The sequence below is a fragment of the Physeter macrocephalus genome, chromosome 12 (assembly GCF_002837175.3).
Source record: "Physeter macrocephalus isolate SW-GA chromosome 12, ASM283717v5, whole genome shotgun sequence".
NCBI lineage: Eukaryota > Metazoa > Chordata > Mammalia > Artiodactyla > Physeteridae > Physeter > Physeter macrocephalus.
This window is the reverse complement of record NC_041225.1, coordinates 3,983,920-3,995,364: the sequence shown is the minus strand read 5'-3', so window position 1 is coordinate 3,995,364 and position 11,445 is coordinate 3,983,920. Positions and strand designations below refer to the sequence as shown.

At 43.0% G+C, this 11,445-nt stretch overlaps 2 protein-coding genes across 2 annotated transcripts; one reads left to right on the top strand and one right to left on the bottom strand.

Moving 5' to 3' along the window:
- Positions 1-458: 458 nt before the first annotated feature.
- Positions 459-3,392, top strand: LOC102992163 (lithostathine-like). The gene is made up of 6 exons (XM_007121615.3): positions 459-479; positions 777-884; positions 1,459-1,577; positions 1,790-1,927; positions 2,695-2,821; positions 3,096-3,392. Exons 2-6 carry the CDS (start codon positions 809-811, stop codon positions 3,161-3,163), a joined length of 528 nt encoding a protein of 175 aa, XP_007121677.2. The 5' UTR covers positions 459-479; positions 777-808; the 3' UTR covers positions 3,164-3,392.
- A 5,162-nt stretch (positions 3,393-8,554) lies between these two features.
- LOC102991889 (lithostathine-like) lies at positions 8,555-10,922 on the bottom strand. The gene is made up of 5 exons (XM_007121614.4): positions 10,847-10,922; positions 10,150-10,268; positions 9,800-9,937; positions 9,035-9,161; positions 8,555-8,760 (listed from the first exon to the last, which is right to left on the bottom strand). Exons 1-5 carry the CDS (start codon positions 10,920-10,922, stop codon positions 8,693-8,695), a joined length of 528 nt encoding a protein of 175 aa, XP_007121676.2. The 3' UTR covers positions 8,555-8,692.
- Positions 10,923-11,445: the final 523 nt, after the last annotated feature.

Genomic DNA, 11,445 nt, shown 5'->3' with positions numbered 1-11,445 from the left:
CTCACTTATCTGTGTCACTTGTCATTCCCATACTCACCTCCACTTATCATCCAACATTTATTTAATTCTACTGAACAATTAAAAAGAAATACATGTGTATGCCTACAGGAGTGAGCACTTGAGATATCAACCAGAAGACATATTCCAGTAGATGTGCCCCTAAAAAGTTAATACCACATTTTGTGCCACAGTTGCCTATCAGGGAAGAGTCGGAGAAAGAATAAACTTCTCCTGTTCCTGGAAAAAGTGCTGACCTGTTAATGAGAAACAGGCAACATCTGTGGCAATTCCCAGGCTTTGCAGGGAAGAGACTCCTCCCCATGGCGGGAATCTCCTTGAACCAAAGCCAGGCCCTTCCCATGACCCCTGTCCCAGCTCTCGCATCCTGTTATTCATTTCAGGGCCCCTCCCTCAAATCCTCTTATAAAAACCCAGTCTTTTCTGCCCCAACAAACCAGTGGAGATCCCTTGCAAGAGAAGTAAGTGGGAGCTGAGACAAGATGACACCCCTGACTGGGGTTTCACCTCACATATTTCAGAGAAAGTATACAAGGATCCCTGTCCTCAGAGAATGCAGGAGCTCTGAGACCATGCAAAGGCAGTCCTGGGAGGTCTCTGGTGTAGTAGGATATATAGATTTTCAAATTCTTTCCAGAACTATGGAAGGGGATGGATGCTATCAAGATGGATTTATTCCTAGGGAAGTAGAGAGAAGAAAAGACAAGAGGTACAACAGGGGGTTTCTCATATCCTCTCTCTGACCATCTTTCCTTTAGTTCTCTGGTTGTCTCCGCACATCACAGACAAAATGATGCCTTCCATGGGACTCCCCAGCCTGCTCTGGATGCTGCTCTCCTGCCTGATGCTCCTGTCTCAAGTCCAAGGTGAGACTTCTCTGCCTCTAGCACTGAGTTCCCAATGTTTGCTCAGGACCAAGAAGAGGAGGAAAGCTCCTGTGTGCCTCCCGTGGTAATGGTACATCCCCACACAACAATACTGCCTGCAATTCCTGCATCATCATACTTCCTTCTGGGTGACTAGTGGTGGGAGATACCTCAGTGGTCCATTAACAGTGGGATGAGATGATTCTCAATTTTCAGTAGAGTCTAATTTATGTGGATAGATTAAGGAGGGAAAGCATAGAGTGTCATTAATGAGATGAGTAAAAGGAGAATGACTGGAGGATCCAGTGTAATAACAGTCAGCCAAGACGAGGAGAAGGCTTGGACTTTTGAATAAGGCAGATGAATAAAAAGAAAACAGACCATCTCCCAATTACAAGGTCTAGTTTGTGACTAAGAAAAACTCCTGGAAATGTTGGCATTGGTGACAGGCAGTCAGAAGTTTGGTGTCACTGCCCCAAGATGTGACACCACAGATTTCCTCAAGGTCACCTCCCCACTCCAATCCCCGCTCTCCATTTCACCCCATCTCTCTCCTTTATTTCTTCCTCCCCAGGGGAAGAGTCCCAGAAGAAACTGCCCTCTGCACGGATCAGCTGTCCGAAAGGCTCCATGGCCTATGCGTCCTACTGCTATGCCTTGTTTACAACACCTAAAACCTGGATGGATGCAGACGTGAGTGCTGGGATTTGCAGTTCGGGCTGATAAGGAGAAGCAAATTAGAGACAGGGTTTGGGGGCTGGGAGTCTCCATTCTCTAGAGTTTCCTGAGGGTGAGTATGAGCACCTCATCTATTGCAAACACAACTCCTTCTCACCTACCTTGTCCCTGCCCTTCCCTCAGTGAGGGTCTCAAGCTCCTCCTCAGTCTCTCCCTTCTCCACACAGATGACCTGCCAGAAGAGGCCCTCAGGATACCTTGTGTCTGTGCTCAGTGGGACTGAGGGATCCTTCGTGGCCTCCCTGGTCAAGAACAACTTGAAAACCACCTCAGACGTCTGGATCGGGCTCCATGACCCCACAGAGGTACACTTACATCCTCTCTAGTCTGCTACCTCCCAGCATGCTATGGCCACCCAGGCCTGCTCGCTGTCCTCTGTGCCTGCCAAGGAAATAACATAGAGATCCCTAGAGCTTGGAGATCAAGGGGGTGATTGGAGAATGGAGAACCTTGAGACCAGTTGCAGAGCTGAGTTCTGTGCAGGTCTCCAGTCTCCAGCTAAGGTTAATCTGCCTCTTGTCAAGCTTTTACACAATTCACACACCACGCCCTGATTCAGTTTGCTGTGCATCCCTGAGTCTGCACATGCTGCGCTTAGCAAGTGCTAAATGAATATTTAGGATTGATGCACTTTGCCCTTATAAAACGTATGTTGTCTTGGAGGTTCAGAGGGTAATCACAAATGTGCCACCAAATGTAGTTCACACAGTGACAAGTTACTCTGAAGGGTTCTATTCGTCTTTGTGATTATAGACTTTTTTTTTTTTTTTTTTTTTTTTTTTTGTGGTATGCGGGCCTCCCTCTGCTGCGGCCTCTCCCCTTGCGGGGCACAGGCTCCGGGCAGTTACTCTGAGGGGTTCTATTCGTCTTTGTGATTATTGACTTTTGAATTTGCCAATAGAAGCAAAGAGTTAGGGAGTGTTTCCAGAGGAGAGCTGTGGGGCATCACCTGGTAGAGCAGAACTAATTCCATGATGCTGGGGAGGGTATCAGGTGTTCCAGCTGAGGAAATCAGGCCAGGAGAACTCTAAAGGCTTTTCCACCTCACCCGACTCCATCCTCTGCTCTATAGGGCTCTGAGCCAAATGCCGGTGGATGGGAGTGGAGTAACGATGATGTGCTCAATTACGCTGCCTGGGAGAAAAATCCCTCCCACAACTCAAACCCTGGCTATTGTGGGAGCCTGTCCAGAAGCTCAGGTAGGAAACAGAGGAGGTCACTTCTGCCCAGCCTTTTCCATCCCCTCATACCCTATTTCTGAGTCTGGTCTTCAGAGAATCCTCCTGGGCTGGAACTGCTTGTCTGTTCCCATTCCCTCTCACCTCTCCTTTCTTTCTCTCTCTTTCCCCTGGAGTGGGACCCTGGTGAAGATGAGGGAGAGCCTTTGAGTCCTAGGCCAGAATCCGGGATGCATCCCCATTGGGTTCTCAAGCTCCACCAGCCCCATTCACTTGAGCTCTTCTGTCTCTTCAGGGTATCTAAAGTGGAGAGATTATAACTGTTATGTGAACTTACCCTATGTCTGCAAGTTCAAGGGCTAAGTCAGATGGGAAGTCAGTAGTCTGAGTCTGGTGTGCAGCTCATCATGGACTTGGAACCAAGAGTGAAGACACATCCCGGAAAGGGGAATCCTCCCCACGCCCCCAACCTGACCACCTCATTCTGGCCTTCCCTGTCTCTCGCCCTCATTTCAGGCATTTGTGTGCGTGTGTGTGTGTGTGTGTGTGTGTGTGTGTGTATGTGTGTTTGTGCATGCCATGGCCTGAGGTCTTGGAGAACAGTAATAAATATCATATTCCAAACTGACCTGCTTTTGTGTTCTTGTCTTATAACAAGGTTCTGAGGTAGAAGTTTGTATGGGAAGAATCTAAGGGTGGCCTCTGTCAAGTTTCATCGAATTTCCTTGGAAAATGGCTGAATGTATATTCCCACCAGCGTATTTGTGATGAATATGTAGGCCCTGTTCCCTTAGGAATTGGGTTGTGTTATACAAAGGCATTGCTTCCCCACCCACTGTAATGTCCATTCCTCCTGATGGTATGACACAAGCAGCCTTAGTGGGGTCCCATGCTATTTATTATAGAATGCACTTCTGAAATCATTTGCTGTGAAGGATCATGAAGGATCTATTCTTTTTCTTTAATGTGCAATCCACCTTGGACCATGACTTTTATAAAATATAGTCAAGAAGAAATTACTTGGACTGACATGCAGATCATTGGAAGTTGTCACTCTCTTTCTTAAAACAGGAAAAAATCTGAATAATTTTAGCACCAACTACTTTTCCTGAGGTAATCACCTTTCCTTGGGGAATCTGCCAAGGCACCCCATTACAGAGATACCTTCTCATTTCTGCTTACCTGGATCAGAACTGCTAGATCTATAAACTGTTAGAAACATGAAATTGCAATTTTGACAACTTGTTGGATGCTGAGTGTGGATTGGCTTTATGAGTGAGAGACTCCTGGAGACCCCTATCTAGGGATTCTCCACATTCTCATGGTTTTTTCTTTCTGGAAACCCACCAGATTCTTGTTGTGAAGAGATAAGTAACCATTCTGAAATATGTTCAGATAAAGACACCAGAAAAAAGGAACTCTTCAGGTCAATATTCTTGATATACATTGTTGAAAAAATCCTCAACAAAATATTAGCAACTCGAATTCAACAGAACATTGAAAGTATAATACACCCTGACCAAGTGGTTCTTATTCCTCGGATGCAAGTATGGTTCAACATATGCAAATCAATCAACAGTGTACACCACATTAATAGAATAAAGGGTAAATAGCACACAATCATCAATAGATGTAGAAAAAGCTTACAGAATATGTGGTACAAGAGAGTGGCAATAGTTAGCAATAAGATATTGTGCACTTAAAAAACTGTTTAAAAAAAAGAAAAAAACTATTACGAGTGTAGTTCTCATGTTAAGTGTTGTTACCAGAGAAACAAAGAAACAAACAAAGAAGCGGGACACAAGGAAACTTTCAAAGGTGATGGATATATTTACTACCTTGGTTGCAGTGATGGTAACACATATGTATACATATTTCCAAATTATCCAAGTTATATACATTATGTGTAGATATTTGTGTTTACCAACTATTCCTCAATAAAGCTGTAATAAAAGTCGAACACAATCGAGGAACTATGGAGCACCACTACTACCGAGATCTTCGATTTAATATAGAGTGCCAGGAATCATTGTCATTATTGCTTTTTTGATCATGCCATCCCTAAATGAGCTTTTTTTTTTTTTTTCAATATCTAGGTTGAAAAATTCTGAATTATTTTAGGGGAAATCAAGAAAATCTTAAAATCTACTATATCTATCTTAAAAAGTTTAATCTATGTTAAAAATATCTTCTTACAAAGAAAAATTTAGGTCTAGAGTGTTTTTGGAAGAGTCCCACCAAAGTACACCAAAACACATATTTTAAATCTTATATACAGGCTTGTAGAGAATAAAGGGAAAATACTTCCTAACTCTGACAGATAACAATAGAAAAAATTCTCTATGGAAAGGAAAAGATATGTTTTTACCTAGTTTCAGATGTAATGGGTGATTTTCTCTCTTTGAAGAAAGATTGCCTATCTTAAAAGGGTATAGGAAACTTGCCAAATGTCAATTAAGGAAAGTAGACACTGTCAATTCATCTGATCTATTTATCTGAGAATGAAAACCTCCATATGTAGTATCACCAGATTTGGCAAATACGCAGTATCTCTCAAGTTGAGCAAAGATGTAGTATTTGATATACACTAATACCAAGAAACTATTTGTGGCTTATCTGAAATTCAAATTTAGCTAGGAGTCCTCTATTTTATCTGGCAAATATACCTATGTAGCAAGGCTGAGTGGCTCTTGGCCCACATAGAAGATTTTGACCAAGGTGACATCCCCCTTTCAGATGGGGCAATTGGCCAAATATTTTTACACAAGATATGAGGCTGAGAATGTGTCGGATGTGAGGTAGTGAGTAGTATAATGGTCTAAAAATATTTAGGTTCCATGAAAATTTCAACCGTTTTCACTCATGTAAGTGGTTCTTTTCAAATAAATCATCATTTATTCACTTTTTTATGTAGTCAAGAAATATGAGTAGAAACCCCGCAGGATATTAAGCCTTCCCAACTCTAGTCCCGACTGAGGCCAGAGCATGTTTCCAGAACACAGGACAGAAAACCCACTGGGCCTCTCTTGCAAGCACTCAGGAAAGTGATACCATTCAGCAGCTCTAGGGATAAGGAACTAATTGTGCGGTCCATGAAATGGTGCTAGTCCTCAAACTGTTTGTTGCCGTACCTGTACAAGATAACTACAGAAATCCAGAGTAAAATTTTAGAAGTTTTTATAGCAATTTGGCAGATTAGTGTTTTTTTTGTTGTTGTTTTTTGTTTTTTTGCGGTACGCGGGCCTCTCACTGCTGTGGCCTCTCCCATTGCGGAGCACAGGCTCCGGACGTGCAGCCTCAGTGGTCATGGCTCACGGGCCCAGCCGCTCCTTGGCATGTAGGATCCTCCTGGACCGGGGCACGAACCCGTATCCCCTGCATCGGCAGGTGGACTCTCAGCAACTGCGGCACCAGGAAAGCCCGGCAGATTAGTTTTGTCTATGAAATCTAAAATTTTATAAATGGGTTCTTAACATATGTAACTTTTTTTATATTTCAATTGTAGTAATTCATTTTTAAAAAGGCTTTAATTCTTAGAATAGTTTTAGGTGTATGGAATTATTGAAACGGACTTACCACTTGATACAACTGATGAACCATACTGATACATTATTACTGATATTCCTAATTGAAATATTGTTGACATACAATATTACATTAGTTTCAGCTGTACTACATAATGATTGGACATTTGCATACATTATAAAATGATCAGCATGATACGTCTAGTAATCATCTGTCCCCGTACAAAGTTATTATAATATTATTGATCATATTCCTATATATTGCATCCCCATGGCTTATTTATTTTATAACTGGAGGTTTGCACATCTTAATCCCCTTCCCATATTTCACACCCCTTCCCACTGGCAACTTCCTCTTTGTTCTCTGTATCTATGAATGCTTTCATTTCTTTTCATTTGTTTGTTTTATATTTTAGAATTCACATATAAGTAAGGTTATATTGTATTTGTCTTTCTCTGTCTGATTTAATTCACTTGGCACAATACCCTCTAGATTTATACATATTGTCACAAAATCTTTCAGGTTTTTTTCATGGCTGAGTAATATTACATTACATAAATTTTATACATATAAAATATATATTCCTCATCTTCTTTATCCATTGATATGTTGATGAATAGTTAGGTTTATTCTGTACATTAGCCATTGTAAATAATGCAGCAATGAACATTGGACATAATGCAGCAATGAACAATGAACATACCTATCTTTTCAAATTAGTGTTTTTCTTTTCTTCAGGTAAATACCTAGAGGTGAATTGACTGGATTACATGGCAGTTCTAGTTTTAATTTTGTGAAGAAATGTTTTCCATAGTGGCTGTACCAATTTACGTATCCACCAACAGTGCATGAGCACTCTCTTTTCTCCACATCCTCACCAATACTTGTAATTTGCTGTCTTTTTGATGATATCCATTATGCCAGGTGTGGGGTGGTGCCTCACTGTGGTTTTGATTTGCATTTCCATTATGGTTAGTCATGTTGAGCATCTTTTCATACGCCTATTGGCCTTCTTTGGAAAAATATCTACTCAGGTCCTCTGCCCATTTTTTAAACAGAGTACTTGATTTTTGTTGATGTTGAGTTGTATGAGTTCTTCGAATATGTTGGACATTGATCCCCTATTGCAAATATTTTCTCCCAGTAAGAAGGCTGTTTTTCTGTTTTGCTGATAGTTTCCTTCACTGTGGAAAAGCTTTTTATTTTGCCTTAGTCACATTTGATTATTTTTGCTTTTGTTTCACTTGTGTGAGGAGACAGATCCATAAATATATTGCTAAGAAGGATGTCACAGACTATACTCTCCATGTTTCTCTACTAGCAATTTTATTGTTTCAGGTATTAAATGCAAGTTTTTTATACATATTGAGTTTAATTTTGTATATGTGTGAGAAAGCAGTCCTGTTTGATTCTTTTGCATGAAGCTGTCACTTTTCCAACACCATTGTAGAAGAGAGTGTCTTTTTCCCATTGTATATTCTGTACTTCATTGTTGAAAGTTAATTGACCATATAAGCATGGGTTTACTTTAATGCTCTCTATTCTGTTCAATGGACCTATATGTCTGTTTTTGTTCGAGTACAATATTGTTTTTATTACTGTTGCTTTGTAGTAAAGGTTGTGATCATGGAGTGCCATACCTACACTTTGCTCCTTTCTTAAAACAGTGACAACTTCCAATGATCTGCATGTCAGTCCAAGTAATTTCTTCTTGACTATATTTTATAAAAGTCATGATCCAAGGTGGATTGCACATTAAAGAAAAAGAATAGATCCTTCATGATCCTTCACAGCAAATGATTTCAGAAGTGCATTCTATAATAAATAGCATGGGACCCCACTAAGACTGCTTGTGTCATACCATCAGGAGGAATGGGCAGTACAGTGGGCGGGGAAGCAATGTTTTTGTATAACACAACCCAATTCCTAAGGGAACAGGGCCTACTTACTCATCACAAATACAATGGTGGGAATGTACATTCAGTCATTTTCCAAGGAAACTGGATGAAACTTGACAGAGGCCACCTCTAGATTCTTCCCATACAAACTTCTTCCTCAGAGTCTTGTTATAAGACAAGAGCACAAAAGCAGGTAAGTTTGGAATATGATATTTATTACTGTTCTCCAAGACCTCAGGCCATGGCATGCACACACACACATACACACACACACACACACACCCACACACACACACACAAACACGCACACAAATGCCTGAAATGAGGGCGAGAGACAGGGAAGGCCAGAATGAGGTGGTCAGGTTGGGGGCGTGGGGAGGATTCCCCTTTCCGGGATGTGTCTTCACTCTTGGTTCCAAGTCCATGAGGAGCTGCACACCAGACTCAGGCTACTGACTTTCCATCTGACTTAGCCCTTGAACTTGCAGACATAGGGTAAGTTCACATAACAGTTATAATCTCTCCACTTCAGATACCCTGAAGAGACAGAAGAGCTCAAGTGAATGGGGCTGGTGGAGCTTGAGAACCCAATGGGGATGCATCCCGGATTCTGGCCTAGGACTCAAAGGCTCTCCCTCATCTTCACCAGGGTCCCACTCCAGGGGAACGAGAGAGAAAGAAAGGAGAGGTGAGAGGGGATGGGAACAGACAAGCAGTTCCAGCCCAGGAGGATCCTCTGAAGACCAGACTCAGAAATAGGGGATGAGGGGATGGAAAAGGCTGCGTAGAAGTGACCTCCTCTGTTTCCTACCTGAGCTTCTGGACAGGCTCCCACAATAACCAGGGTTTGAGTTGTGGGAGGGATTTTTCTCCCAGGCAACGTAATTGAGCACATCATTGTTACTCCACTCCCATCCACCGGCATTTGGCTCAGAGCCCTATAGAGCAGAGGATGGAGTCGGGTGAGGTGGAAAAGCCTTTAGAGTTCTCCTGGCCTGATTTCCTCAGCTGGAACACCTGATACCCTCCCCAGCATCATGGAATTAGTTCTGCTCTACCAGGTGATGCCCCACAGCTCTCCTCTGGAAACACTCCCTAACTCTTTGCTTCTATTGGCAAATTCAAAAGTCAATAATCACAAAGACGAATAGAACCCCTCAGAGTAACTTGTCACTGTGTGAACTACATTTGGTGGTACATTTGTGATTACCCTCTGAACCTCCAAGACAACATATGTTTTATAAGGACAAAGTGCATCAATCCTAAATATTCATTTAGCACTTGCTAAGCGCAGCATGTGCAGACTCAGGGATGCACAGCAAACTGAATCAGGGCGTGGTGTGTGAATTGTGTAAAAGCTTGACAAGAGGCAGATTAACCTTAGCTGGAGACTGGAGACCTGCACAGAACTCAGCTCTGCAGCTGGTCTCAAGGCCCTCCATTCTCCAATCACCTCCTTGATCTCCAAGCTCTATGGATCTCTACATTATTTCCTTGGCAGGCACAGGGGACAGCGAGCAGGCCTGGGTGCCATAGCATGCTGGGAGGTAGCAGACTAGAGAGGATGTAAGTGTACTTCTGTGGGGTCATGGAGACCAATCCAGACATCTGAGATGGTTTTCAAGTTGTTCTTGACCAGGGAGACCACGAAGGATCCCTCAGTCCCACTGAGCACAGACACAAGGTATCCTGAGGGCCTCTTCTGGCAGGTCATCTGTGTGGAGAAGGGAGAGACTGAGGAGGACCTTGAGACCCTCACTGAGGGAAGGGCAGGGACAAGGTAGGTGAGAAGGGGTTGTGTTTGCAATAGATGAGGTGCTCATACTCACCCTCAGGAAACTCTAGAGAATGGAGACTCCCAGCCCCCAAACCCTGTCTCTAATTTACTTCTCCTTATCAGCCCGAACTGCAAATCCCAGCACTCACGTCTGCATTCATCCAGGTTTTAGGTGTTGTAAACAAGGCATAGCAGTAGGACGCATAGGCCATGGAGCCTTTTGGACAGCTGATCCGTGCAGAGGGCAGTTTCTTCTGGGAATCTTCCCCTGGGGAGGAAGAAATAAAGGAGAGTGATGGGGTGAAATGGAGAGAGGATATTTGAGCTGGGAGGTGACCTTGAATAATATCTATGAGGCCAGTGCTTGGGGAAGTGACATCACACTCCTGACTGCGTGTCACCATTGCCAACCTTGCCAGGATTTTTTTTTTTTATCATGAACTAGACCTAGTAATTGGGAGATGGTCTTTTTTCTTTTTATTCATCTGCCTTATTCAAAAGTCCAACTTTTCTCCTCTTCTGGGCTGATTATTCTTCTACTGGATCCTTCAGTCTTTCTCCTTCTATTCATCTCATTAAAAACACTCTATACTTTCCCTCCTTAATCACCCACATAAATTAGACTCTACTGAGAAAATGGAAATCATCTCATCCCACTGGTACTGGACCACTGGGGAGACTCCCACCACTAGTTACCCAGAAGGAAGGAGTGATGATACAGGAATTGCAAGCAATGTAGTTGTGGGGGGATGTACCATTACCATGGGAGGCACACAGGAGCTTTCCTCCTCTTCTTGGCCCTGAACAAACACTGGGAACCCAGTGATAGAGGCAGAGAAATCTCACCTTGGTCTTGAGACAGGAGCATCAGGCACGAGAGCAGCATCCAGGACAGGGTGGGGAGGCCCATGGAAGGCATCATTTTGTCTGTGATGTGTGGAGACAACCAGAGAACTAAAGGAAGAGTGGTCAGAGAGAGAGCATGAAAAACCCCCTGTTGTACCTCTTGTCTTTTCCTCTGTCTAGTTCACTAGGAATAAATCCATCTTGATAGCATCCATCCCCTTCCATACTTCTGGAAATAATTGGACAAGCTGTACATCCTACTACACCTGAGACCTCCCAGGACTGCCTTTACTTGGTCTCAAAGCTCCTACATTCTCTGCAGACATGGATCCTTGTATACCTTCCCTGAAATGTGTGAGGAGAAACCCCAGTCAGGGGTGTCATGTTCTCTCAGCTCCCACTTACTTCTCTTGCAAGGGATCTGCACTGGTTTGTTGGGTCAGAAAAGACTGGGTTTTTATAAGAGGATTTGAAGGAGGGGTGCTGAAATGAATAACACAAAACTGGAGGCATGAAAGAGGTCATGCAGAAGTGTCTGGTATTGATTCAAGGAGATTTCCACCACAGGGAGGAAACCCTTCCCATCAAAGCCTGGGAAT